Source organism: Sebastes fasciatus, chromosome 23 (genome assembly GCF_043250625.1).
Source record: "Sebastes fasciatus isolate fSebFas1 chromosome 23, fSebFas1.pri, whole genome shotgun sequence".
NCBI lineage: Eukaryota > Metazoa > Chordata > Actinopteri > Perciformes > Sebastidae > Sebastes > Sebastes fasciatus.
The window spans coordinates 1,262,073-1,290,058 of NC_133817.1; the positions used below are offsets into that span (position 1 = coordinate 1,262,073).

The 27,986-nt window shown below is 42.3% G+C and overlaps 2 protein-coding genes and 3 non-coding genes across 10 annotated transcripts; all 5 read left to right on the plus strand.

Moving 5' to 3' along the window:
• Positions 1 to 802: 802 nt before the first annotated feature.
• Positions 803 to 15,916, plus strand: tmpoa (thymopoietin a). 5 transcript variants are annotated; one of them, XR_012592667.1, is made up of 8 exons: positions 932 to 1,245; positions 10,236 to 10,353; positions 10,474 to 10,623; positions 10,797 to 10,948; positions 12,788 to 12,919; positions 13,228 to 13,459; positions 14,619 to 14,719; positions 14,839 to 15,916. XR_012592667.1 is itself a non-coding variant. In XM_074625611.1 (8 exons), exons 1-8 carry the CDS (start codon positions 979 to 981, stop codon positions 15,251 to 15,253), a joined length of 1,539 nt encoding a protein of 512 aa, XP_074481712.1. In that variant the 5' UTR covers positions 933 to 978; the 3' UTR covers positions 15,254 to 15,916. The 5 variants fall into 5 exon arrangements, 4 of the variants coding, with proteins under 4 accessions (XP_074481715.1, XP_074481712.1, XP_074481713.1 ...); XM_074625611.1 differs by having other exon boundaries at positions 933 to 1,245; positions 13,228 to 13,431; XM_074625612.1 differs by having other exon boundaries at positions 933 to 1,245; positions 12,791 to 12,919; positions 13,228 to 13,431.
• A 1,696-nt stretch (positions 15,917 to 17,612) lies between these two features.
• On the plus strand, positions 17,613 to 27,728 carry slc25a3a (solute carrier family 25 member 3a). 2 transcript variants are annotated; one of them, XM_074625619.1, is made up of 8 exons: positions 17,613 to 17,766; positions 18,868 to 19,063; positions 20,138 to 20,262; positions 23,089 to 23,268; positions 24,085 to 24,266; positions 25,613 to 25,785; positions 25,915 to 26,025; positions 27,309 to 27,728. In XM_074625619.1, exons 2-8 carry the CDS (start codon positions 18,919 to 18,921, stop codon positions 27,467 to 27,469), a joined length of 1,077 nt encoding a protein of 358 aa, XP_074481720.1. In that variant the 5' UTR covers positions 17,613 to 17,766; positions 18,868 to 18,918; the 3' UTR covers positions 27,470 to 27,728. The 2 variants fall into 2 exon arrangements, with proteins under 2 accessions (XP_074481720.1, XP_074481721.1); XM_074625620.1 differs by lacking the exon at positions 20,138 to 20,262 and adding an exon at positions 22,482 to 22,603.
• LOC141762375 (small nucleolar RNA SNORA53) lies at positions 21,425 to 21,627 on the plus strand. The gene has a single exon (XR_012592822.1). It is a non-coding gene; the product is annotated as a small nucleolar RNA SNORA53 (small nucleolar RNA).
• LOC141762377 (small nucleolar RNA SNORA53) lies at positions 24,365 to 24,573 on the plus strand. Its single transcript, XR_012592824.1, has one exon. It is a non-coding gene; the product is annotated as a small nucleolar RNA SNORA53 (small nucleolar RNA).
• On the plus strand, positions 26,090 to 26,298 carry LOC141762376 (small nucleolar RNA SNORA53). The gene has a single exon (XR_012592823.1). It is a non-coding gene; the product is annotated as a small nucleolar RNA SNORA53 (small nucleolar RNA).
• Positions 27,729 to 27,986: the final 258 nt, after the last annotated feature.

Genomic DNA, 27,986 nt, shown 5'->3' on the forward strand with positions numbered 1-27,986 from the left:
AGAAAAAAAGTCAGAAAATGTCCTAAAGTTTAAAACATAATCTGAAAAATGACCGAAAATTGTCCTAAAAAAATTACAAATTGTCCAAAACATTTCAGAAAAAAAAGTAAAAAATGTCCGAAATGACCGAAAAATGTCTTAAAAAAAGTACAAATTGTCCAGAACATTTCAGAAAAAATGTCTGAAAAATGTTCGAAAAAATTACAAAAAGTCAGAAAAAAAGTCAGAAAAAATGACAAAATGTCCGAAAAATGTCCCAAAAAAGTTTTTTAAAAAATCTGAAAAATGACTGAAAATTATCCTAAAAAAAATACAAATTGTCCAAAACATTTCAGAAAAAATGTCTGAAAAAAAGTTAGAAAAATGTCCAAAAAAAGTTTTTTAAAAAATCTGAAAAATGACCGAAAATTGTCCGAAAAAATTACAAATTGTCCAAAACATTTCCGAAAAAAGTAAAAAATGTCTGAAAAATGTCAGAAAAAAAGTCAGAAAAAATTAAAAATAATTAAAAATTATAAATTATTTATAATTATTAATTTGAATTTTTTGGGGGGGGTTTTGTTATTTTTTCAAAATTAGTATTTTTATTTATTTATTTATTTTATTATTATTTATTGTATTTATTTGTCCTGCCACTCTCCTGCTCACCACTCCAGTAGTCCAGCAGGTGGCGGTGATGCACTAATATAAGCTGGTTTATCCAACCGCTAATAAACACAGAAGAAGAAGAAGAACAACGTCACTTCCGGTCGCCCCTCATGCGAGGAGTAGCAGTAAAACCCGTCCGGTGCAGATCTGACCCGCAGAAGAAGAAGGGGCCGCTTCCAGTCAGAGGAGAAGAGGAAGCGAGAGTCACGTTGTGTTCCTCACCGCTCCGCTCCGGCTTGTTAACCGTGTTATCCGGTATTAGTTCAGCGGGTCAGATCCAGTAAGAGTCCTCGGTGTTATCTCTAACTGTGTCCGTCTGTCGCCGCCGACATGCCGGACTACCTGGCCGACCCGTCCTCCCTCACCAAGGAGAAGCTGAAGAGCGAGCTGCTGGCTCACAACGTGGAGCTGCCGAGCGGCAACCCCACCAAGGACGTGTACGTTCAGCTGTACCTGAAGAACCTGACCGCCCTCAGCCTCAACCACAGCCACAACCAGAACCAGAACCACAGCCAGAACCAGACTGTGGATGTTTTCTCCAGCGACGAGGAGCTGCCTCCGCCGGTCCTGGTCTCCCGGAGCCGCTCCTCCGGCAGGGTGAGTTCACTTTATACAGTATTCACATATTCACAGGTACAGAGGATGGAAAGGAGTCCAGTAAAACTCTGGGGAATTACAGAAAAATGACCGAAAAAGTTTTGAAAAAAATCTGGAAAATGACTGAAAATGATCCAAAACATTCCAGAAAAAATGTAGAAAAATGTCAGAAAAAAAGTTTTTTTAAAAATCTGTCCAAAAAAATTACAAGTTGTCCAAAACATTTCAGAAAAAAAGTCAGAAAATGTCCTCAAGTTTAAAACATAATCTGAAAAATGACTGAAAATTGTCCTAAAAAAATTACAAATTGTCCAAAACATTTCAGAAAAAGTCAGAAAAATGTCCTAAAAAAATGATACATTTTAGGAAAAAAGTCAGAAAAATGTCCAAAAAAGTTTTTTAAAAATCTGAAAAATGACTGAAAATTATCCAAAACATTTCAGAAAAAATGTTTGAAAAAAATGTAGAAAAATGTCAGAAAAAAAGTTTTTTAAAAAATCTGTCCAAAAAAAATTACAAGTTGTCCAAAACATTTCAGAAAAAAAGTCAGAAAATGTCCTAAAGTTTAAAACATAATCTGAATGATGACCGAAAATTGTCCTAAAAAATTACAAATTGTCCAAAACATTTCAGAAAAAAAGTAAAAAATGTCTTTAAAAAAGTACAAATTGTCCAGAACATTTCGGAAAAATTTCCAAAAAAATGACAAAATGTCAGAAAAAAAAGTCAGAAAAATTTCCATTTTTTTTCCCTTTTTTTTTTAAAATCTGAAAAATGACTGAAAATTGTCCTAAAAAAATACAAATTGTCCAAAACATTTACGAAAAAAAGTTTTTAAAAAATGGCTGAAAATTTCAGGAAAAAGGTATAAAAAATGGCTGAAAAATGTCCCAAAAAAGTTTCTAAAAAAAATCTGAAAAATGACTGAAAATTGTCCTAAAAATATTACAAATTGTCCAGAACATTTCCGAAAAAATTTCTGAAAAAAGTTTAAAAAATGTCTGAAAAAAAGTCAGAAAAATGTCCGAAAAAAGTTTTTAAAAAAATCTGAAAAAGACCAAAAATTGTCCTAAAAAATTACAAATTGTCCAAAAAATTTCTGAAAAAAGTCAGAAAAATGTACAAAAAAGTTTAAAACAAAATCTGAAAAATGACCGAAATAGTCCGAAAAAAATTCAAAATTGTCCAAAACATTTCAGAAAAAAAGTCAAAAATGTTTGAAAAATGTCAGAAAAAAAGTATAAAACAAAATCTGAAAAATGTCTGAAAAAAGTTTAAAACAAAATCTGAAAAATGACCTAAACAAATTACAATTTGCCCAAAACATTTCAGAAAAAAAAGTAAAAAATGTCCAAGTAAATAATGAAAGGTAATAAAAGACTGGTTTTAAAAACTAAAACCAGGTATAATCAGATAATAATCAATTTACAATATATTGGGTCTCAATAAAATCACATCATATAATACTAGACCTAATTTTTGCTGTTTAATATTAAGATTCACATTATATCATCAATTAAAAACTCATTATTAGTAAGCAGTTTACAGAGATAATCCATAAGGAAAACATTATGGAGATAAAAACAAACAAATTAAATATAAAATAAATAAATAGTTCTGGCAGAGCGTTCCATATATCACCGAACCTCGGTAAATTAAACCAAACTGTAACCGAGATGTTCGGCACATAGTTAGGAGGTCTGAGTTTGGAGTTATTTCGAGTCAAATAATTGTTGATTATAGGAATATTACATTTGAATGGAGATATGAGGGAAGAGTCCTGTTCAAAGATAAAGCGATCTGAAGTTGGTTAACTTGATTAAACACTGAGGACGCCGGACTTAGTGATCGTTTCTGAAGACGAAGAACAGGGACGAGTTTAGTGCATTCTATTTTTCTTAAGACCTCTGATGGTTCCTCCATCCCAGTCACACAAACCACATTCAGCTTCACTTCAACATGTTGAGGAGCACTTTCCCTGTTGTTGGTAACAACAGAAACCGCAGACACAGCCGTAGATTGCTCTACTGATTATTATGATTATTATTCTCAGTGGTTCTGTCTGCGGTGCAGGCCGGCTGGGGTTTCTCTTCATCATCCACTCTTTGACATGATAATTTAATCAGTCTGTTTTTTTAGTGGACAAATGGAGTAGCAGCTTTACCTGTTTGTTACGTGAAATGAAATTACACCCAGAGTTAGTTAAAGCACAGATAACAGATGTGTTTGTGTTGGGGTGGGAGGGTCTCAGGTTCTCAGCATTCCTCTGTTGGTTTAATAATGATAATCCCCTCCAGCCAGCGACTGTCTGCATACTTCAGAACCTTCAACAACATCGATTCTTTCCTGAAGTACAGTGTGACTTCTTTTTGAAGCTGAGCCCAGAACTTGTTTGTACATTAGTACTTCTTCTTGCATGTCTCATGTTTCATGTCAGACCTGTTCACCGAGGATTGTAATACCGTTATACGGAAAATCAGGACGGCAGCTAAGAACCGTTTACCTTTTGAACTCAAGAAGTGACGGTGGGTCATTGTTCTGTACCTGTACTGACCAAGGCGCCCCCCAGGAAGAACGCCGGTCGTTGATCCCAACTTTGGAAATGGACATGACAGTTTTCTCTCGCCAAAATTTAGCGTAACTTTGTAGCGTTATTTAGAGATCTTTCCGACAAGCTAGCATGACATGGTTGGTACCGATGGATTCATCAGGTTTTCTATTAGCATATGATGCAAGTAGCTTCACTCTAGATCTAAAACTGAACCCGCTACGGCCTCTGAAAGACAGTAGCGTTAGCCGAGGTTGTCGGTACCGATGGATTCCTCAGGTTGATATCAGCATATTCCCGATACCTTGACAACCCGCTACAACCTCTGATAGACAGATTAGCGGGCCGTCTGAGTTTTAAAGTCCCCATGAAATCAAAATAGATGTTTTATCACTGTATTGTGCTGGCTGTCACCTGTACTCCAGTATCTGGCCCAACAATGACAACAAGGTCTTTTAGTCGGTACTCTTCCAGGTGTGCAGCCGGACGTGTCTGGTTGGGACTTGTTTTGGGGGGGAGGGTCTGTAGTCTGTCCATGAAGACTAAATGAATGGAGGGTGTAAGCAAAGACAAATGGAGAGGTGAAAGAGGAAAGACATGTCAAACATGTGGGAGGTGACGGTGTGTATGTCGTCTCAGTAGTTCAGATATGTTTTGCATACTTTCTTCGCCTGAGAAGATTAACGTTCATATCTCTTCTTTGTGGTTGGTGTGCTGTGAGGCGTGGACGGTGAAGACGAGGAAAGGGGACGTCGTCTAATGTCGGGCATGACAAGCCGGATCAGTCTCACCTGTCGGGCCCTGGTGTGTGTGTGTGTATGTGTGGAATCTCTGACTTGTAAAGTATGTGATATGATAGTGAGATAGTGTAGAAGAGGAATGCTGGGAGGTGGCGCTCTGACCCTGATGGTGTTTAAACAGAAGCTCCACCCAGCAGGTATACAACATGGATCACATCTGGATATGGGATATATGGGAGTGGATATATAACGTTCCCAGTGTGGACGAAGCGTTACATGAAAGTAAATGGAATATATGAGGTTGGGTTTTAGTCTGTTGGTCAGAAAGGACAGGAACAATTGGGCTCTATGAAAGTGTGATGGACGTTTTTCTGATGTTTTACTGGCTATGCGATTAATTGATTGAGAATAAGATTGAGAAAATCATGTTCCTCTGTGTCCTCCGGTGCTCCCAACGGCATCTGCGAGATTTCACAGACCGGAGGAAAACAAGCAGTAAGAGCTGATCTGAGGTCTGCTGTCCAGCTGCCGTCTATGAGAGCCGGCTGTCAATCACTCTGAACTCCGACCAAACGGTCAAACTAGGCAGCGCTGATTAAACATGAATCAATATTCTGTTACGTTAATGTCTATTTCTCTCCTCAGATGTTCTCAGAATCATCTTGTAGAGCACGGTTTAGATGTAACATGAGAACGTTTGTGACGCCACAGCCATGTTGAGATCAAGTTGAGGAAATGCCAAGCACCGCCCACCAGCCGGAGCACAGCCAATAGGAACGCTCTCTCTCTCTCAATGAAATGACCTGTGATTGGCGTCTTGATATTGAACCTCTTGTGTGTGGACGTCTTTCTGCCAGGTGAACACACGGCGTCTGAAGTCAGGCTGATGAGGTTCTTAGTTTAAGCTCAAGATTGTGATTTACTTGAATGTAGCTTTAATGGCAGACGAGGGAGACGTGTTACAGCAGCTGGGACTGTTATCTCGCTGGGCTGGGCCTCTTCATTGAGGAAATACTTTAGTCAGGAAGAGGAATGTGTGCTCAGACTGCACTGTGTATGTGTGTGTGTAGAAGGGCTGTGGAAAGACGCTGCAACGAGACGTGTGTAATTAGTCCGTCCTTTGTTTTCTACGGCAGTAGTGTGGTATTGTAGTGTAGATGTTTATCTTGTGAAACCCGACGCTCACGTGTCTGAATGATTACAGGCTGCAGGTGGAGGAGGAGGAGGAGTTGGAGGAAGAGGAGGTGGCCACGCACGTCAAAAATTCATTCCTGACATTTTTGACATAGTTAACTGAAGTCGGAGAGGACTGTTGTGTTTTTCATGCTCGAAGTTTCTCCCATTTGAACTCTGCGTTAGTGAGATTTAAGATAAGATATTCCTTTATTAGTCCCACAGTGGGGAACGTTTCACTGTACAGCAGCACAGAGGGGATATATACAGTATAGTGCAGAAACAAGAAGAAGCAGCAGTAAAAAACAAAATCAAGATACAAAACGGTGCAAAAACAAAAATAGACATATCAAATATGAACAATTTAAATAGAAGGAAATATAAACAAGGGGAATATTAAAGATTGGAACAATACATACAGTATTGACAATAAACTGGCTATTAACACAATTGCATAAGTGGAAATATATATATGATATATAAAAATATGATATTGACACTGACAACAACAATAATATCAATATCGTGTGCAATATTACTTCTTTTTCTGTTTTTTAGCTTACTTTACCTTTTTATTTTACTTATTTACTCTTTTTACTAAATGTATCTTACTTGATTGTTATTCTTTTAGGCACTGGTGCTAGAAATAGTACTTTTTATTTTATACACTTGAACTTGTTGTATTTTTGAGCAATCTCTGGCACAAGAATTTCCTTTGGGATTAATAAAGTTCTATCTTATCTCATCTCATTGCACAGTGATAGGAATGAAATGTCCCCTGCGTAGTGTTGATAGACAGTCGTGTACAGTAAAGTGCCGTTGTTGTCAGTTTTTGGTGTGTAAGTATTTAGAAGAATTAGCCGTTAGTGTGAAGAATGAGTGACACAGTTTAGCAGAGTAAATCGTGGTTTAACCACACCGCCACACATACTCCATTGTTACTCAGCCAAGCAGCAGAGTTTAGCCACAGGTCCTGGCACGTAACCCCTCAAACTGCTCCGTCCAGGCTGCAGAGAGGAGTTGTAAAAGGAAAGTCTGGCTGTGTTTGTGTAGTGAGTTTACTCCACAGAGCTGTGAGCTCAGCGGTTAGTTATGCCTTTTAAAAGCCAGGGTGTGGTCTACAGAGGAGGGATCACAGATGCCTTGTTCCCTCCTCCTCTTCCTCTTCTTCTCCCGCTCTCTTCAGCTTCAGGCTGCTGTTGTTATTATGAAACAGCCTGGATCACATCCAGACCAAACCCTGCTGCCGAGGGCCCACTGAGAGCCCGACGCAGAGTAAGACAACCCCTCTCTCTCTCTCTCTCTCTCTGTGTGTCTCTGTGAACTTCACTGAAGTAGAGCGTATCATCTTTGCATTCCTCACATTTTCCGTTGATTAGTTGCCAGCTGAATGAGTTGCAGAGAGTTGCTTAAGGCCCCAGATGTTCATTTAAAGCTCGTGGTCGCTTCCAGAGCGGATCTTTTGTGGTCGGACAAAGAATTCCCAATAAGTAGTTCTGGTTTGTTGTTTGAGCTAAAAGGTGCTGCTCTACCTCCACCTGCTCTGATCAGAGTGTGTCTGCTGGCATCAGAACAGATAGCTACAGCAGTCTTTAATACCATTTCCACACATTTCTATACGCGTGCATTCCACAGACGTACATACACCACCTGGCTCCAGTGTTGCTGACTATTTTTAGTGGGAAGTAGGTAAAGCCTGCTTGAAAAGTCACAAGATGTCGCTAGATTATGTTGCACGCAGCAACAAAACAAGCGGCCCAGTGATGGTCTATAATGTAACGTCCATATAGACCTGCTGCTACAGGGAAATGTCATGTGACGCCACATTCTGAAGGAAATGAAGTGAAAACATCACATTCTTCAGTCGGCCAACAATGTGGGAAACCGTACCGGTGGGTGTGTTTGGCATCCTGTCATTTTCAACTTTGGGTTTAAGCTGCAGTCGGTAGAAACAGAGCAAATATAATTAAAAAAACAGTCTCTATATGCTGACCATGAAAAAAGATCATGTGTCTCTATGTCCTCCGGCGCTCCTAACGGCATCTGCAGGATTTCACAGACCGGAGGAAAACAACCAATCAGAGCCGAGCTGGAGTCTGCCGTCCAGTTTCCTATCTTTGAGAGCCACGAGTCTGAACTGACCTGTGATTGGTCAAAGTCTCCCGTCACGGGCTAGATGTTCTAAAGCCTGAAAACAGAGCAGAAGTGTAGTTATCGCTCAGAACACTTGAATTACAACATGCTGAAAGGTTATATTTGCTCAATGATGCCAAAAACATTCTGCCTACCGCCACCTTTAAGCACCCTAATTAAAAATGGAGGTATGCTACTAGTGCAAGCTTAGCACTTCCTGTAGCTGCTTCAAAGTAAAAGCATCCAGTTGAGAGACGGAATTATTGCTTTTACTGTGGAGTACGAGAGATGCAGATTGTCTTTTGCCTCTAATGAATCTGAGTTCGACCATTTAATCAGTCTGGTACCGCTCGTTTACGTCCACTAAAGGTACTTGTTTCTGCCCCTAACGGGCTCAGAGGTCACTGAAATCATCTAAATATTCAGCCATGACATTGAAAATCTTTTAGATTAACACTAAACTACGCTTTCTGTAGTCCAACACGACGACACCAGCACCAGGAGTGACAAAACACTGCCTGTCGGTTAATCGACTATCGGCTTTTTACTGCTCCAAACTGTTGTCACTATCAGCCTCCAAAAAATCCACTATCAGTCTACCTCTAATCTGAAGCTTGTGCTTTACATGCTCGGCTCTAAATGGGGTATATCCTCAAGTTGCCACTAGACTGCTCCTGTGTGGCAGATAGGGCTGTGTATTGGCAAGAATCTGGCGATACGATACGTATCATAACATCTGGTAAAAAACGTTGTTATGCCATCAGTGGGATCTGCATTTAGATTTATCACAGTCACTGTAACATCCAACATCATAGCTCTACTTTGAGAGGACACACCTCTTTGCCAATGAAATAAAGTATTTACTGAGTTAATCGTTGCATGTGAACTATTAATTAAAGGGACAGTATGTAAGTTTTTACACGTACAAATATTGTTTAATAATGTTTTATTGCCAATGTGTAAACGGGTTGTGACTTAACCTACAAAATTAGACCTTCCCTGACTTTCTGGGTTTCCTCTATCAGCCAATGTGACGACATGCGCGCCTGTGACTGGCTTTATTTTCAGCTCTGCTTACAGTGCTAACAGCGTGCAACCACAGCTAATGTTCGGTTAGAAACGGAGTCCACTACAACGCCAACAATGCTCGCTTACGTCTATGTGGAGCGAGCACAAGCGTGAGCAACAGGACGCTGACTGTGGTTGGCTTAACGGCCACATGTGTCGCTGTTAACAAGACATTTCTGATTTCTGAGTCCCTTTTAAGAATCGATGAAGTATCACTAAACATAACATTGCGATACTCAAGTGTATTGGTATTTTCTTCCACCCCTAGAGGCAGATGACGTGAACGTGTAACTGGAATGTTCACATCATGTTTGAGCAGAACGTTGTATGCATGCATACTTTATGTACTCATACATTCATATGTATCTACGCAGAGCCGAGGAGGAGACGCAGGGCTTTATTTCAGAGGCAGAGTAATTTCCTGTAGGCTGGTGTGTGTGAGGGGGGGCGGCTTCAACCCAGCATGTTGTTTACTATCATGACACCGCCTCCGGCATCTGACTATAAAAGTGCTGCTTTATTTCCCTCCTTTTTTCTCTCTCTCTCTGGCTGCACTTCATCTTAGGAAACTGAAGGGAACTCCTCAAATGAAAGCTTCCAAATCATGTGTTTGTGTGCATGAGTACACGTCACACACATGCCAACACGTATAGCATGTTTATATAGATCATGCATGAAATTAAGCAGTGTTGGATTTCTTTTTTTAAATCACATTCTTGTCCTGCATCCTGTTCATTGAAAGCACCGCTGTGTTGTTGTGTGATTAGCAACCTGGTGAACGGGTTTCTGTAACTGTGCCGAGGGGCAGACGCAGCTTTCCTCTGAGTGAATGAACACGGCGAGCTAAAGGCAGTTCCCAGGAGGATGTCTAGAGGTGGGCAGGGTGGGGCGGTCTCTCTTAATACTTGAAATCAGAACCATCCCAGAAAAGACCAAATGCTGTAGAGATGGAGTCTTTCTTTAGCAGAAGAGAAAACTTTAGTTTTTGTGAAAGTTTGTCGTCTAAAAGATTGTTACGTTGTTATCTTGGGTTAGTGCACAAACTGTCTGTTGGCTGACTCTTTTCATATCATTACATCGCCTCAGGAGGACAAACATAAATCCATGACAGTCCGTGACCTGATCCTGATGAAAGAACAGTTTATCAATACTAACCGGGCTGCCCTCTCTCTCTCGCTCTCTCGCTCTCTCTCTCGCTCTCTCGCTCTCTCGCTCTCTCTCTCTCTCTCTCTCGCTCTCTCTCTCTCTCGCTCTCTCGCTCTTTCTCTCTCTCTCTCTCTCTCTCGCTCTCTCTGTCTCTCTCTCTTGCTCTCTCTCTCCTCCCGCAGAAAGCCACCAGGAAAACCGACAAGGTTCTGCCGGACGAGATGGACGTCACCGTGCTGACCGACGTGGGCCTGAAAGACGAGCTGCTGAAGCACGGGTTGGACGCGGGGCCGATTGTTGGTGAGACTGCACTTCACACACACACACAGTGTTGTTTGGGTTATGTTCTGCTTTTGAGTCCAAGTATGATGACCGTGCAGGTTTAATTGAATGTGTCGACCTCTCGCTCCATCCTCACAGCATCCACCCGTAAGCTGTACGAGAGGAAGCTGCAGCGGCTGCTGGATGACGGTCCTGCACAGCCGCCGCCGCCGAAGCTGCTTCTCACAGAGATCCAAGTCAACCACAACGGCAACTCTGAATCAGACCTGTACAGTGACAAGGAGGACGGTAAGAACGGTGCTTCGCCGTCCATGCTCATTATATGCTAGACACCATGCAGTGTGTATGACTACCATGGTGTAAACACCGGCTAAAAACCTGTGCTATTCAGTGGAAAGTAATGTAAAGTAACATTTAAACTCACCTGTATGTCCCTCAAGTAACACTGTGTGTTTTGTCAGAAGTGACAGCGGAACCAGAACCAGAATCTGAGCCTGAACCTGAACCTGAACCTGAACCAGAACCAGAACCAGTTCCAGTGTTGGAGAGACCGGTGAGGAGCAGAGGGAAGACGCCCGTCACCACCCGTACCCGCAGCAGCCAGCACCACACGGTAAGCCGACTTCGGGGTTATTCCTCCACTTCATTTACCCACAGCGAAAACATGTCCGCACAAAATGTCGATACACATGAGTGTCGCAATATTAGGAGCGATTCTCCAAGACGCTGAATGGGTTTTTAATTAACCTGTTAAAAATCCGCCGGCATCTTTCGGAGGTTGTAGCGGGCTCCGGTTTAGAGGAGTGTTTAGAATTTTATTTTATTTTAAAACCAAGTTCCTATGATGTTAGAAGCCAGTGGAACGGAGGCTAGCCTTCGACTCTCTGTTGTCCTCACCGTTCTGTCTCTTCATTTCTGGTTGCTATTGTAAGTAAACACAATAAAAACGTCTCAGTCCCGATTGATCCACACAGCCTTCTATACATTTCTCAAAGCTGGGAACACAAGTCCTCCTTTTAGAGGAGGTCATATGACCGGCTGACACCACCACAGAATGGCACAGTTGGCTTTCTGGCAGCAGCAGCTCCACGTTTCGGTGGTGAGAAAAAGTCATGAGCGCCGATGGTTATTAAGTTATTAACATTATTTGCATTCTTCACAAAGGATCCCCCTAAACCAGATGATTGTACTCTGTGGGTCCACCCAACTATCTAACATATAATATTTACTTATTTTATAACATCATGTGAATATTCAGCTTATATATTCAGTGTAATGAGTCTCCACCGTCACGGTGTTTTGAACTCGGTACCAAGTCAACTGCACTACAGGGATGGAGGTGACCTAGTAGTAGCTTGCTGATGTCCTTCTCAAGAAGAGGAGTTCTTTCCTTTCGTCCTGTTCTTCCTCGTTCCTAGTACAACCATTACACCAGTTAGCTCTGAAGACACATTATGATGCACGGTTTCCACGTCATTAACCACATTCCAACACAGCACATTCTGCTGAACAACCAGCGCCACTAACATTACCAGTTGCAGACAGCATGGATTAACATTAACAAAGAAAGCCAAACTCATTTTAGCATCTGGAGCCGAGTGTTTCCCCCGTCCTCCTCCACGAGGCTGAGCTGCTGCACTTCATCAGGTAGGATGGGACACCCAGCAGCTGGGCTTGATTATACAGTTTCCTCCCAACGCTGGCGAAGGAAGTGCTTTTTCATTTGGAGCGCAGTCCCACCCAGCTCAGTGTGAGCCCTTAGGATCAGTGTATCGGTGCTGCTCGCTGCATGTCGGACTGGAAGCACATGATGTGGATTAGCTGCTGCCATGCACATGCCGGATGCTTCACATGCTGACTGTTTCTCTTCAGTCCTGATGTCTGCTCTCTTCCTTCTTCTTCTCATGTTACTGTATTCCTAAAACCTTCGCCCACGCTCCATTTAGTTTTGTAAAGTAGAAGATTAATAACTAATAGTCCAAAGTGTTGAAGCCTCTTTTGGGGAAGTAGCAGTGTGAACTCATCTCCCAGATGTGAGGTGTGATTCAGCAGTGCTGCTGCTGCAGGGCCCATTTGATTGGGATTGTGAGCAGCGCCTCCTGCTGGTCGGACTGTCAGTGTGCACCTGTTGAGCTGAGGCCATGGCTCTTTTTCATGGTCGGCAACCTTTACTATCAAAAGAGCCATGTCAGGCAAAAAACTAAAATAATAATCTGTCTGGAGCTGCAAAACATGTGATCATTGTGATGAAGGTAACACAGTTTATAGTCAGTATATAGTATATAAGTCTAACGTGTCTCCTCGTTTCCTCTCATTGAAAACAATTACAAAAAGCCGCCCCACGCTGCTAAGAAGTATGTCCAGTCAAAGTATAGAACTGCCTCAGGTGTCTCATAACTGCGTCTATAAATATGACTTCCTGTCCTCCCGTCCTTTCTGCACTCTGTCCCAGCAGATAGTGCCTGAGGATCTCAGGCCTGTATTGACCAGTCAGGTCCAGTTGCAGTCTGACAGGAGGGTTCACCACAGACTGGACAGTCCAGCTCGTGTTGATCCGCCCTCCAGCTCATGCAGACCTGCTCAGGTAGCTCTGGGCTTTGTTTGTTAACTCACCGATACCTGCATGGACTCACGGGTCTGTTGGTGTCTCATATATCTGCTGATCTGTGGCTTCCCCTTAAACAGAGATACCTGTATCCTGTCTTCTTGTCTGCACTGAAGGGTGGGCATGTGTTGGCAAATATGTGACGGTCACCATTGGGTTACATTTCACCTGCTTCTTTGTCACGATGAGGGGACGAGCACGGCCATCGGGACCTTTTGGGGCTCTTTGCCAATTTATTTTCCTGTCTCACGTTTATATATCTAATGATCTAGTCTTGTGTTCTTCAGGAAGCCTCTTTGGCTTGTTCTGAACAGAGTCCACGACCCGCCGCAAGGCCGTCCAGGCCTTCCTCCCCTCTGGTTCAACTCACCAAAGTCAACCCGGTCACCTTTAGCCCCATGAGTAACATCTCACCCATTAAGAGACAAGAGTACCACTGGTCTCTGTCGGACCAGCTTGGATCTAAGCCCGGCGGTGTCTCTGTAGCACGGGTACAGCTCTACTGTACATACATCTGTGGTTGGCTGCATTTCCTCTTTTTGTTTCTATCCTTCACTCGTGCTTCTCACTGACACTTCTATCTGAATGGTGCACTGTGGATCTTTACTTCATAGTATGTACTGTGAGGTTGTTAATGATCAACCGGTCAGTTGTGTGTGCAGCTGTTGAGGCTCTCTGCAGGGACAGATGTGTGACAGCTGGACTGTCCTCGACACGCAGTCACACAGATTGTTTGTGAGCAGGAGGAGTGTGCCTCTCCTACTGCAGCCCTGTGAAGACGCCCGGCTGCACATCCACACTGACCGAGGATGTGGTTAGTGAGACCGGTAGACTGTTGTGCCGCATTTCCACCGCATCGCTCCCTCGCTCACTTGGAACCATTCTCTTTTTTTGAGGATAATACGATACGAGGAAGGTGGAGTTATAACACTGCAGACCACTGATTGGTCACAAGACCCGCCGTTTTTAAATAGCCAAGATGCTGGAAATGGCGAGCGCAATTTTTAATTCATTCGACCCGGATTTTAAAAAATGGCATCCCTCAATACGACGCACGTACGTATGCTACACTACATACACTACTCTGCACATTACGTAGGCTACACTACGTACGTATACTATGCTGTATGCAAGCTACACTACATTCACTACGCTGCGCTGTACACTATGTAGGCTACACTACGGCATACACTATGTAAGCTAACTGCCGACGTTCTCTGAAAGGATCCAGCGAGTGTCATGTCGAAGATGATGTCACAGCCGTTTCACGTAGCGTCGCCATGGCGATTCGCTACATTGAGAGGATACTAGAGAGAAAAGGATCTGGTACCAAAAGTGAGTGGAGTGGAACCACGCGGTGGAGATAAGACTCTGTGCTCTGTGTCACATTCACAAGATGGTTCGGTAGTCAACGTGGTGGTTCGGTAGTCAACGTGGTGGTTCGGTAGTCAACGTGGTGGTTCGGTAGTCAACGTGGTGGTTCGGTAGCCAACGTGGTGGTTCGGTAGTCAACGTGGTGGTTCGGTAGCCAACGTGGTGGTTTGAAGTGTTCACATGGTGAGAGGTGTCTAACATAACGCAGGGCACCGTCTGCTGGTCCAAACGTGCACCTACAGGTTATCGTAGTGAAGTAATGGGGGGGGAATTTTCCCTAAATCATGCTTGTTTTGTGTTTTAGGTGGAGAAGATTGCAGCCAGCGACCAAACCCTAAAATTGGAGGAGAATGACGTCCTGAAGGAGCTGTTCCCTAATGACATCAACAGTCCAACAGGAATCACGTAAGTAACCAATCCTTAATGTTATCAGAGTGAACTGTTGTTCAGTGTAGCATCATCATCATCATCATCATCATCTCACCCTCAGAAAACAATGACCGTAACGTGCTTGTCTCTTTCAGCGCCACCTGTCGACGACCCATTAAAGGAGCCTCCCGTCGCCCAGTGAAGTCCAGCGACCTGTGGAATGATGAAAACTACGTCTTCTCTCCAAAAGCCACCAAGACAACCAGCTCCTCCTCCTACACAGAGAGCTGCACTGTCAACAGAGTCACCAGTCTGCCCCCCTCCTCCCCCTCCTACACCTCCTCCACCTCCTCCAACTCCACCTCCACATCCTCCTCCAGGCTTCTGTCTGCAGCGCCGCCTGCAGGTCAGACCAAAGCGGCGTACCGCAGCGTGTCTCTGTGGATAAAGCTGTTCCTGCTGGCCATCGTGGCCGCTTTCCTGTTCTTGGTTTACCAGGCCATGGAGACCAACACCATCAACCCTTTCACAGCCCCAGACACAGAAGTGGCCAGTGGCAGCACAGCGTAGAGAGCACAGGAAGTGTCTGACGGAGGAGGGGAAATAGAAGCCTGCCTGCTTTTATTTTTTCAAAGTGTGAATATGCATTGTAGCCGTTTTTATTCATGGGAGCTGTGAAATTATGTGGCATCTTCGCCCTATTTTCCTCAAGATTTTCTCTTTTCTTTTTTCTAAATCAGTGAATCCCTCAAGAGGGGCGACGTAGCCGTTTCAGTGACACTTCAAGGATCACCGTGACATGTTGTGAAAGGACGGTACCTCCTGTGCCACACACAGTAGCTTTCATAGAAATATGTGGACTCACTTTTTATTACCGTGTTTATTTTTTTTTTTATGTCATGCATATTTGCATTGTGCGTGCGTGAGTGTGTGTATGGTTGAGATTATTTTCTCACACTTTGCCTTAGTGTGTCTCTGTTAGTCATTAACAGCCTTGAAGATGGAGTATGAGCCTGTATTTTTGTTTTCTACCTTACTCGACCATCTCTCCCTTAATGAGACAGGGAGGCTTGTTATTATAATCCAAATACTTCTCAAATCTTCTTAAACTCTACAACGATATTTTCTTAAGGTTCCCTTCTAATAAATTGAATGTCCCCGTGTATTCTACTTCATTATGTATTCACTGTCACAAATATTGAATATCCACTCAATAAAAGTATTATGTTGTTACTGTGCCTGAGTGTTTTATTCATGAGGGTGCTGTAATGTAAATATATGCTTTTTAGAAACTTTGCCATTATATTTTCTAGACTTTGTCTTCAGTCAGCGAGTTTTATTTGTTTCTGAATCACAAACAACGTGAGGACTTTTCCTAATAAGTGAGGGAGCACCACTCATGCAACGTGTGAAACCAGTGTAGCGTAGCAGTTGTTGATGAGGTGGGTTACCGAGGAAGAGGAAGTGGGTATACTCCTATATATCTAACCCGTGGAGAGTTCCAGCAGAAAGAGCACAAAAAGAGCTTTAAAATGATATATGACTGACAACAACAACATTTCTTATGAGAATAAACGTAACTTTGTGCACTTTGTATCTGATAGAAAGTTCAGAACTTTGCATTGGATTCTGTTATTGGGGCCGTTTGTAAACGGCTTTCTAAGCAGCAGAAATAATTTAATTTTACTTTCCACCAAAACCAAATTATGTATTTTGCATCCTATCTCCTGAACCAAACATGATAACACAGATAAGGTGATGTCTATTCCTATGTTTTGACGGCCAACGTTTACAATGATACCGTTTACGACATCATAAACTAAAGAGAGAGAGGGGGGGGGGGGCTTCGCTTTCAGCATATTACTGAGGACAAGAATAGAGGCAGCTGCTGCCCACAGGTAATCCACTTTGTGTACCTCTCACGGTTTGTCATTGAGATGTCATTCATTCTCTGTCACACACACACATGTCCTCTGACTGCCACACACACACAGGTATTAATTTACTATATATATATATATATATATAATTTACTATATATATATATATATATAATATTTTTATATATATAATTATATATATATATATAATTATATTTATTTAATTTTATTTAAATTATAAATATATATATATTTTAAGAGAAAACTTTGTTGGAAGAATTCCCTCTGAAGTTCCTTCAAGCACCGCCTTAATTTAATCTATTTTGTGATTGGACCATATATATATATATATATATATATATATATAAAATTATATAATTATATTTATTTTATTTTATTTAAATTATATATATACATATGTATATAAAATATATAATTTTAAGAGAAAACTTAGATTTGTTGGAAGAATTCCCTCTGAAGTTCCTTCAAGCACTGTCTTAATTTAATCAGTTTTGTGATTGGACCATATATATATATATATAATTATATAGTTATATTTATTTTATTTTATTTAAATTATATTTATACATATGTATATAAAATATATAATTTTAAGAGAGAAAACTTAGATTTGTTGGAAGAATTCCCTCTGAAGTTCCTTCAAGCACCGCCTTAATTTAATCTATTTTGTGATTGGACCATATATATATATATATATATATATATATATATAAAATTATATAATTATATTTATTTAATTTTATTTAAATTATAAATATATATATTTTTTTTTAAGAGAGAAAACTTTGTTGGAAGAATTCCCTCTGAAGTTCCTTCAAGCACTGTCTTAATTTAATCGGTTTTGTGATTGGACCATATATATATATATATAAAATTATATAATTATATTTATTTTATTTTATTTAAATTATAAATATATATATATATATTTTTTAAGAGAGAAAACTTTGTTGGAAGAATTCCCTCTGAAGTTCCTTCAAGCCCCGCCTTAATTGAATCTGTTTTGTGATTGGACCAGAGGTGTTTGATTGACAGCTCTGCTGCGTCTCAAGGACGAGACCTCGCCCAGGTCGTCTCAGTGACGTCACGAAAGGACAAAGCGCTCTACATCCGGGTCATCCGGCCTGTCTGCGAGCTTCCGGTCACAGCTCAGCGGAGCCAGCATCTTGAGACACTGAGAGAGTGAGTGACCTTATTCACATTAAAATAACTCCATATATCAACACTATAGAACCCTTCTCTGTAGAGGACGGGTTACACAGGACCTCTGTTAACCCGCCTGCTCAATGCCGCTCTGATGTATCTAATCTAACTGTGTTTGTTGAGAGAAAGACCTTCCGGCTTCCAGCGGTCACATTAGCTTAGCATGTAGCTTAGCATGTAGCACGTTAGCTTAGCATGTAGCATATTAGCATGTAGCTAGCTGTGCTAACATGCGGACACGTGTTAAACGACAGTAATGTGTTACCAGGCAGCTGTAGGGTTTATTCATGTGGTGTTAATAACAACAGTCTGGTAACGTATATGAACATTATGAGTTTATTTATTTAGTGTGTTAGCTATGAGTTCATTCATTGAGCTAAGCTAAGCTAAGCTAACCACGTGACCTAGCATCCCTCTCAACTGTTAAACTGAGTCAATGTCATAAATAGAGCTTGATCATATTGGTGTGATGGAAAACAAAAGAGCTTTATAAAAGCATGTGTTTTTGTTACTGAACTTTAAATAAATAATTCATACACTTGAATGCCTGCTTGTAATAGACTTCTGCTTTCAGGGTTAGTTATTAATTGAGTTCTTACTAAAAAACAATATGCAGAGGCAATTCTGTGATATGATAAAGAGGAGATATATTTCTATAGAGAGGCCTTGGTGGCTGCTATAGTTGTTAAATGTGGGCTTGGTGTGTCTGACAACGTGTCCACAATGTGAGATGCCTCCCAGATGTAGCTGCTTTATTAACATGGTTTATGTGTTAAATGGTTTAATAGTGTTTGTGTTGGATGCTTTTCCTATATGCCTCCATGAAATGTCAGTCAGGCTGTAAAGTGCAGGACGGAGAGGTCACAGTGAAAAGGTCATGTTTGAAAGCTGTAACTGAATGCAAACAGCCACATAGTGTGTGTGTGTGTGTGTGTGTGTGTGTGTGTGTGTGTGTGTGTGTGTGTGTGTGTGTGTGTGTGTGTGTGTGTGTGTGTGTGTGTGTGTGTGTGTGTGTGTGTGTGTGTGTGTGTGTGTGTGTGTGTGTGTGTGTGCGTGCGTGTGACGTGTGTCTCATTGCAGCGTAGCTCCTCCAGCAGCAGGACAGACAGGACAGGAGACAGGAACACCAACATGTACCCCACCGCCCTGACGCAGCTGGCCCGGGGGAACCCGTTCAGCGCCCCCCTGTTCAGCCTCCAGAGAGTGGAGGAACCCCAGCAGAGCCTCCAGGGACCACAGAGGAGCCGCAGGCTGGCAGCAGCCGCCACCGCAGAAGGTAACCTCTTAGAGCAGAGTCTGCAGGCTCTGGGCTAAAGGGCTGCTAGCCTTAGCAGCATTAGCTTAGCCCACCAGATTCACCCCCTTCCTTCCTGGATGCAGCAATCTTCACTGTAACTCAGCATAGACGCAGTTATTGTAAAGTGTGACTACCTGTGCGGGGATGTTAAACCATTTCAAAGGCTATGAGGGATTAGGGATAGGATTGTTGAGGCAGGTTAGCTGCAAGGCCATTGCTGCTGCATGCAAGCCGGCCGGCCTGCCTGTGGAGGACAAGGAAGGACAAAGTGATATCTTGCCTTTGCACTGCAGCAGACTGTTTGACGTGTTGCACTTTTTGTGCACATAGTGGACTTAAGATGAATGTTTAGTGTAGCATCAGTGCTTAACTTACATAATGGCCAAGTAGTCTAGAATTACTGGTGACCCCTGACTGTAGAGCTGCTTCGGGGGTTGACGAGAACAACTTGTCCTAGCTTGAAATGTTAATGCCAGGTTGGTAAAAAAGGTATCCAACATTACTTCATTACACCATTCAACAGTTATGCTATTTGTTTAGTGTCAAAAATGTCTGCCCTTTAGGTCCACATGGTTTCTGTTAACAAGTTTCCAATTCCCCGTGTGCATTCAGTCCAAACGCAAACATTTATTGTATGAAAGCACCAGCTTGTGGAACAAAGTTCATGTACCCATTTCATAATGCTCTTCTACTCTTCAGTATTTGTCTCTTGTATTTATATATTTGATTCTAACAGCCCAGCTAGCTCACAACAACGTGATACATTTCAATTGTGTTGAAATTTGGGCCTAGAGGGCATATTACAGGCCGTACGTGGCTATGTTTTCAGACTAAACAGTTGCTGATAGGCAAGTTTAAACCTGTTGCATAAGGGCGAGACTGGTAAAATATGGTGTCTCCCTTGTCAGACTTCTAGCTGGACAGACAACATGTTTAAACCAGTTATATTCTTCATTCAACTCTTGGCCAGACACCCATGACTCAGAGAAAGTATAATTCTTTCTAAACTCCCCGAGATGTCCTGTTCTTAAAGTTTCACCTGTGTTTCTTCAGAGGAAATCAGTTGTGAGTTCGGCTCTCAGAAGTATTTGCTCCTGTGCGGCTTTGGTGGGATTCTGAGCTGTGGCACCACGCACACAGCTGTCGTTCCCCTCGATCTGGTCAAATGCAGATTGCAGGTCTGTTTCCGTGGCTCGGTGCCTTGTTTTTTTAACGTCACGCCCCCCTCCACCCTATGGCTGTTTTTTTTTTTTTTTGTCTTGAAAATGCACCAATTTGCATGGGGAGAAATAGCGTCAGCCCAGTTGTGACGTTTTTTCTTTTGTCATTGTGTATTGATTCCCATGATTCTAATGTGTTGGAGTGATCATAACATGGTTGCATGATTCTGCACCGGTGTTCTTATGTGTTGAATAATTTCTACCCACCTCGCCGCCCCGAGCTCCCCCTCAGTCCACAGTAGATTACTCATGTAGGTGAAGGTCAGGAGACCTGAGGGAGAATATGTCCTGTAGGTTGACCGTGCTATTTGACACCATCAAGGGTGTCTGTCTGTCCCGACTGTCTGAATGTATGAGATATGAAAGACATTAATGCTGACATTATCAGACAAGTCTTTGATTGTTCATTAACATACTGCCTGACCTTGTACAGTCAGGTAAGTTTGTCTAGTAAAAAGTCAAAAGTACATTTGATAAGACACACGGTGGTGGTTATGATTAAAAAAAACAATGTGATGTGAAAAAATTAAGAAAATATGTGTTTATTTCTGGTGATAGGTTATATCAACTGTACGTTTATTCCTTAATAAATTATTTTAATCACAAATTTGTAGGACCATTGTGGTGATTTGCATTTTTTAGCCATTTGACTACAAATCACTTGTGCTGCTGCCAGAAAATGTTCAAATCCTACAACAGATTTCTAGCTTCTAGGCAGCCATGGGTGTCTTAACCCTGTTAAAAATACAGGTTTGTTATCTATGGCAAGTTTCAAGTCTGTAAATGAACTTGAATTGTGAATGGCCCAACTTGCAAAACACCACTGTGGTTCCTGAGAGTTCATACTGAAATCATTTGTGTACAGTGATTATTTTTATCAAGCTTTGGTGTGTGATCCTAATAAATGGTGGCATGTTAGTGGCAGAGCCATTTATGATGGGAGAGTCACTGAATTCAAACTGTCCACATTTGGGACACGAGAAAAGGTTTGGCAGCTTTTAGGGATGCTCATTTTGAAATTTTCTTAATCGATAACCGACCCTCGTTAACCGATTATTAACCGCTAACCGACAAGAGTTGTGCCTCACATGCAGCGTTATTAGTGATTGAATAAGTGATCAACACGCTCCTTAGATCCACCTCTGGAGGAGCTCTGTCTCTCTGAGCAGAGCTCCTCAGCAGCTTGCCGGCTGTACAGTTGGAGGTGCTTGAGTCATTGGCGTGTGAGAACACTCTACCTGTCACCCCAGCCCAACTGCATCACTGGCAACCCTGTCCTCGACAGGGAGCTTCCCAGTGCTGCAAGCCTGGGGGACGGACACACTGATCAGTTACTGCACAGAGCTGGAAAGCATTGAAGTGTGTAGTAATGTGATTTGGTGAAGAATGATTGAGTGGGTTAATGTTATCCTAATAAAATGTTTTATTATTTTATTTAAAGGCAGGGTTGAGGATGTTATCCAGTATATCTGTTCTATTGGTTGAAATTGTCTTTACACCCCGACAGCGATCCATTACTGATGAGCTCTGAAAAAGGACCGTTAAAGAGCCGTCATCTGTAGCTGCTGTAATCCTGTAAAAATCCGCCGCACGTTTCCTGGAGAATGGAAGAGAAAACTCAGCCCTGCAGTAGCACTGCCGCGAATGCTCTGATGTCGTGGTCTCGTTTCCTGTCACATTATTTTGAGTAATAACTAAAATAATTCTCGCCGCCAGGTAGTCTGCGTAACTTTAGCGAGTTTCTGACAGTCCGTGTGAGGTTGTTGGTGGCGTTCTAGCTGTGAACGTAGGTGTAGCACTGTGTGAATAAATGCTACGAAACTACAACTCCTCCGCTCAAGCGAGATTGAGAGACCGGAGCCAACTTCCTGTATCCTGCAACTCCGGCTCCGCCTCTTAAGGTGGTCTGTTAAGGTGGACCAGCTTTTCTCGTTAAAGAGACGAGCCGCTCAGCTTTTTAATTAATTATTAACATTTCTTTTAACCGATAGCATTAATCGGTTCAAATGCTTAATGTCGGTTAAACGGTTAATTATTGACATCCCTAGCAGTCTTCCTCCTGCAGTGACAGCTCTTCCATTATGTGGCTCTGGTTTGGTGTTGATTTTTTTTGTCCTGTGCTGCATGTGACCCTGCACGTTGCATGTATGCTGTGTGTCCCCCTCCTTCTACCACAGAGGTCAGCTGTGGCTTTGGCTCCCTAAAGTACTATGCCCTGTGTGGCTTTGGGGGTATCCTGAGCTGCGGCCTCACACACACAGCAGTGGTGCCCCTTGACCTTGTCAAGTGCCGCCTGCAGGTTTGTACAGAAGCTGAACCTCCCAGTAGCAACGAGTAGCCAGCGGCTCCCTCCAGCCCCTCAGCCCCGTCGCTTCATGTACGATGGTAGTTGTGCACGACATTGAAATGCCTCTTAAATATTAACAGGCAACTTTCAAAGTGCTGTGCAAGAGAAACTCCTGTTATTGGGAGCAGTCAGTAAATCAACACACATTCTCAAGGAAACTATTCATAGTAAATTTAAAGGTCATCCTGACATATCTCCCGGTATGATGGAATTTCAATTAACAGTAACCTGAACCTTTTAAATTTGTTCAGCTAATATAGTTTAAATGTCTAAATTGCTGTCTAGAAAATGCACTTAAACACATCCAAGAAAAACACTAGATCTGCAACTCGTATATCGGCCCCATACTAATAACTACCCATCATATAAGCCTTTACATATCAGCTTAAAACACCAGATCCCAGAGTTGCTTCATCAGTGTTAACTCTCCTCCTCAGGTGGACCCAGATAAGTACAAGAGCATCGGCAACGGCTTTAAATTGACGGTGAGAGAAGATGGTTTCAGAGGCCTGGCGAAGGGCTGGGCTCCCACCTTCATCGGATACTCCATGCAGGGACTCTGCAAGTTCGGCTTCTATGAAATGTTCAAGATCTTCTACAGTGACTTGATAGGAGAGGTGAGTCTCAGATACAGCTGTCATCATCACACAGCTCTGCTCTGACAAAGACCAGACGTTTGTTCTTATCCGTCTGCTATATTAAGTTGTTATACTAAAAATTAGATTATCTCCATGTAGGGAGGAAAGCATTTAATTTTCTGTGCAGCACTGGATACATCTAGTTGTTCAACATAGAGTACGGGTGCTCCAAATGTATGAAATATAGTTTGATTGGTGGTCTAACTACTGCATACATTTCAGTTTTTTTAATGAATACATTTTTTACATTTAAACATTTTTATTTTTTTATATACTTTATTTTTTCAAGGTTTTCGTATATGCAATTTACAGTTCATAATAACAGTTTATAAACCAATTTTTAAGTAGTTAAGCTTAGAAACAAACACAATAAGTACACTAGAGAAAACAACGTCAGCATATAAAATATAAAAATAAAAAAGTGGAATAAAATAAAAAAAGTAATAACTTAAATAAACAAATAAGTTAAACATTTTTAATTAATTAAAAAAACACTGGCCCATCTCACCCGCACCGTCGGGGAGGTGGAGCGTGTGGACTTGAAAGATGGTGACGAGAGGTTAGCTTTCATATCATGTGTCGTGTCCCTGACTCCATGCAGGTTGTGGCTATAAGACAGTCTGGAACGCATATTATGCCGAAAGCATTGCATTTATTTTGAGTCACAATTTCTTAAATGCTGTTTCTAACTTTTTTTTTTATTCCTGCTGCTGAGTGATGTAGAGGTAACCTGAGCGGTGTATGTCTGTCACCTAATCTGTCTGACCGTTATGTTGTGTGTGTTTCACCCGACAGGAGAACACCTACCTGTGGAGGACATCGCTGTACCTGGCTGCCTCAGCCAGCGCAGAGTTCTTTGCAGACATCGCTCTGGCTCCCATGGAGGCTGTCAAAGTTCGTATCCAGACCAAGCCGGGCTACGCCAACACCCTCAGAGAGTGTGTCCCCAAGATGTATGCGGAGGAGGGACTCTGGGCGTGAGTGTACAACCTTCTTATTATAGCTCAGTTATTTTGAAGGTCTGCCTGGTTAGTCAGATATAGACATTGTTGTATTAGTGATTGAATAAGTGATCAACACGCTCCTTAGATCCACCTCTGGAGGAGCTCTGTCTCTCTGAGCAGAGCTCCTCAGCAGCTTGCCGGCTGTACAGTTGGAGGTGCTTGAGTCATTGGCGTGTGAGAACACTCTACCTGTCACCCCAGCCCAACTGCATCACTGGCAACCCTGTCCTCTACAGGGACAGGGAGCTTCCCAGTGCTGCAAGCCTGGGGGACGGACACACTGATCAGTTACTGCACAGAGCTGGAAAGCATTGAAGTGTGTAGTAATGTGATTCGGTGAAGAATGATTGAGTGGGTTAATGTTATCCTAATAAAATGTTTAATTATTATTTTATTTAAAGGCAGGTGCCTCCCTGCTCGTACTCTACCCTTGGCGTCCACCAGCCTGAACTCAAAGCGCGTCGCCGCCGCACGTTTCCTGGAGAATGGAAGAGAAAACTCAGCCCTGCAGTAGCACTGCCGCGTTACCTTGGGAGGGGGGGGTTAGACGGAGCTTCTGAGGCGATACTACTTTCACATTATACTATCTTTCCAACATCGTCGACCCTGTCTTCAATGGTAAAATCATACGACTTTTACCGTCAACCTGAGCTTGTTCTAGAGAATGCTCTGATGTCTTGTTTCCTGTCACATTATTTTGAGTAATAACTAAAATAGCATTCAGGAAACTCTTTGTTGTACTTATTTACTAACTACTAGGGGTGTAAGAAAATATTGTGATATTATGTTTTGTGATACTAAACACTCGATATTTAATTAATAGTTTACATGCAAAGATTAACTCAATGTTGTATTTAATTTGCAAAGAGATGAGCCCTCTCAAAGTAGAGCTCTGATGTTGGAGGTTACAGTTACTGTGACAAATGCAGATTGCATAAACTTAACTCAGATTTAATGCATATGGTGATGTGTTCTATATACTATGACAGTTGTCCTGAAATTAGATTTTAAAAAATCACAATATATTGAATCGTAACCCCGTCACAGTCACTATATCCTGACAGTGTGCAGGAGACAGGTAATGTGGTCCTTCCGGTGCTCATCATGGCCTTCACAAGGTTACACAGACCGGAGGGAAACAACCAATCAGAGCTGAGGAGTCTCCGCTCAAACTGTCGAACTAGGCAGCGCCGAATGTTCATTGTATGAATAAATTCCAGCACCCTGGTTCTGCTGTGTTGTATGACGGCGGGTAAAACCCTGAGTGTAGATGTGTGTAGTATATGCTCCGTGTGAGCTCACATCTCCTTTCCCTCCAGTTTCTATAAGGGCGTGGTGCCCCTGTGGATGAGGCAGATCCCCTACACCATGATGAAGTTTGCCTGCTTCGAGCGCACCGTGGAGACGATCTACAAATATGTTGTTCCCAAGCCCCGCAGCGAGTGCACCAAATCTGAGCAGCTGGTGGTCACCTTTGTGGCCGGTTATATCGGTGAGTAACGGAACACCTGAACAGGACACTACAAGTCGTGGTGCTCACTGAAGCACAAATCATCAGTTAATCAGCTGATGTGCAGATTCCAGTTCTCTAATGTGGGTTTTTTGTTTGCTCCGTGTGCAGCTGGCGTGTTCTGTGCCATCGTGTCCCACCCTGCTGACTCCGTGGTGTCTGTGCTGAACAAGGAGAGTGGCAGCACCGCCGTCCAGGTCCTCAAGAAGCTGGGACCCAAAGGTCTGTATCAACACCAGTCTACAGTTAACTTCAGCAGTAGTGTAACATGATCGAGCTTTTGATCAACACGCTCCTTAGATCCACCTCTGGAGGAGCTCTGTCTCTCTGAGCAGAGCTCCTCAGCAGCTTGCCGGCTGTACAGTTGGAGGTGCTTGAGTCATTGGCGTGTGAGAACACTCTACCTGTCCTCCCAGCCCAACTGCATCACTGGCAACCCTGTCCTCTACAGGGACAGGGAGCTTCCCAGTGCTGCAAGCCTGGGGGACGGACACACTGATCCGAGACCAGCTAATAAATGTATGCTTTGTTCATGTCGCATCACAGAATCAGCCGCAACCACCCAGACAACATTAAAACTGAACTAAGAATGTATGCTGTGAAATGTTAAATATTGCTGCCACTGTTCATTTGAGTCTACAGTTAGAGGCAACTTAGCAAAGCTAACTAACTCAGCAGCTACGATGCTGCGGGTAGTGTCGCGGACATGCAGTCACTTTCCCAGTAAAAGCCTCCACCGCACATTTAGTTTAGTTTAGCAGGTTGTCAGCTGTGTGTCTGCCCGGATCAATGATAGGGATTGGCTGACAAACAGTGTGTGTTTGTGCTACGTTATCATCTGCAGCTCTGCTGGTAGCTTCGTGATTATTAACTATGAAATGAACTGTGGAGTTGAAACTCATGACAGGAGCCGGTTCCAGCTTTTTGGGGGCCCATATGCAAAATCCTGTTTTTTGACCAAATGCTACTTTTTACATAAAAAATCAAAACAAACATACTAATTATAAATAAAAAACAAACAAAATTCATTTTTAAAATAAAACGTTTTTTGTGATAAATTAATAACAATAAACCACTTTTGATTTAACTAATGTTAATGTAGAAAAACAACGATTTAAAATTTGGGACGGTCTGCGTTCGGTTCTGGGAGGATGATCAGAGCCCTGGTCAGATCATTATTTTATACTGAAGTAGCTCTCCCTTTATGCCCTGTGGTAGATTTGGCAAACCAATGAACAGGACCACTTTATGATTGGATTTACAATGTTTAAGCATCAAAGTAGCTTGATTTTTTCACATTATATTTAAAAAGTGCCTGAAGTCTCCAGCGTTCTAACACCACCAAGTACAGTCTTAAAAGTTCTCGTTGGTAAATGACATGATTAAATGCTGTCGTTTCCATGCAACACTAGAGATGAGAGGCAGAGAACGGTAAAAGGATTACCTGAGCTCTTGCCTCAACGTTGTGTATTCTATATAGTTATGTTGTCTGTGTCTCCTCTCAGGTGTGTGGAAGGGTCTGGTTGCCCGTATCATCATGATCGGTACTCTGACCGCCCTGCAGTGGTTCATCTACGACTCCGTCAAGGTCTACTTCCGCCTGCCCCGCCCCCCTCCCCCCGAGATGCCAGAGTCTCTGAAGAAGAAGCTCGGCCTCACAGAGTAACCCCCCCAGCCCACCAATGAGCCACCCCTCCTCAAACCTCCAGAGCGCACACAGCAGTTTTCTATATTTATGTCCTCGGCTCCTGAGCACAGAGCTGCTACTACTAATGTATATTTAAAAACAGAAAGAACGAGCGAGGAGAGAAGATGGAACTGTCGCCAGAAAATATTCCTCTGTAGAAACACCCGTCTGGTTTTATCATTTCCTGTCATTAGAAAATTGTTGAAATTCTAATAAAAGAATTTAATTCCCTGGAAAACACTGGCTTTTCTTTTTTAAAAATACATTATGTTGAATTTAATCTGTTCAATAATCACAAGTCTCCCTGTGGATTTATAAAAATGGAAATAAATAACTGTTCTTTTGTTTATATTTGTATTGATCATTGTTGTAGGTCTATGGTACGACGGAGTATTAGGGCCACATTGAGGAAAAAAATAAATCAGATTTAGAGAATAAAGTCTTAATATTATAAAGTAGTAATTTTACGTGTTTTCTTTTTTTCTCATAAAGTTAG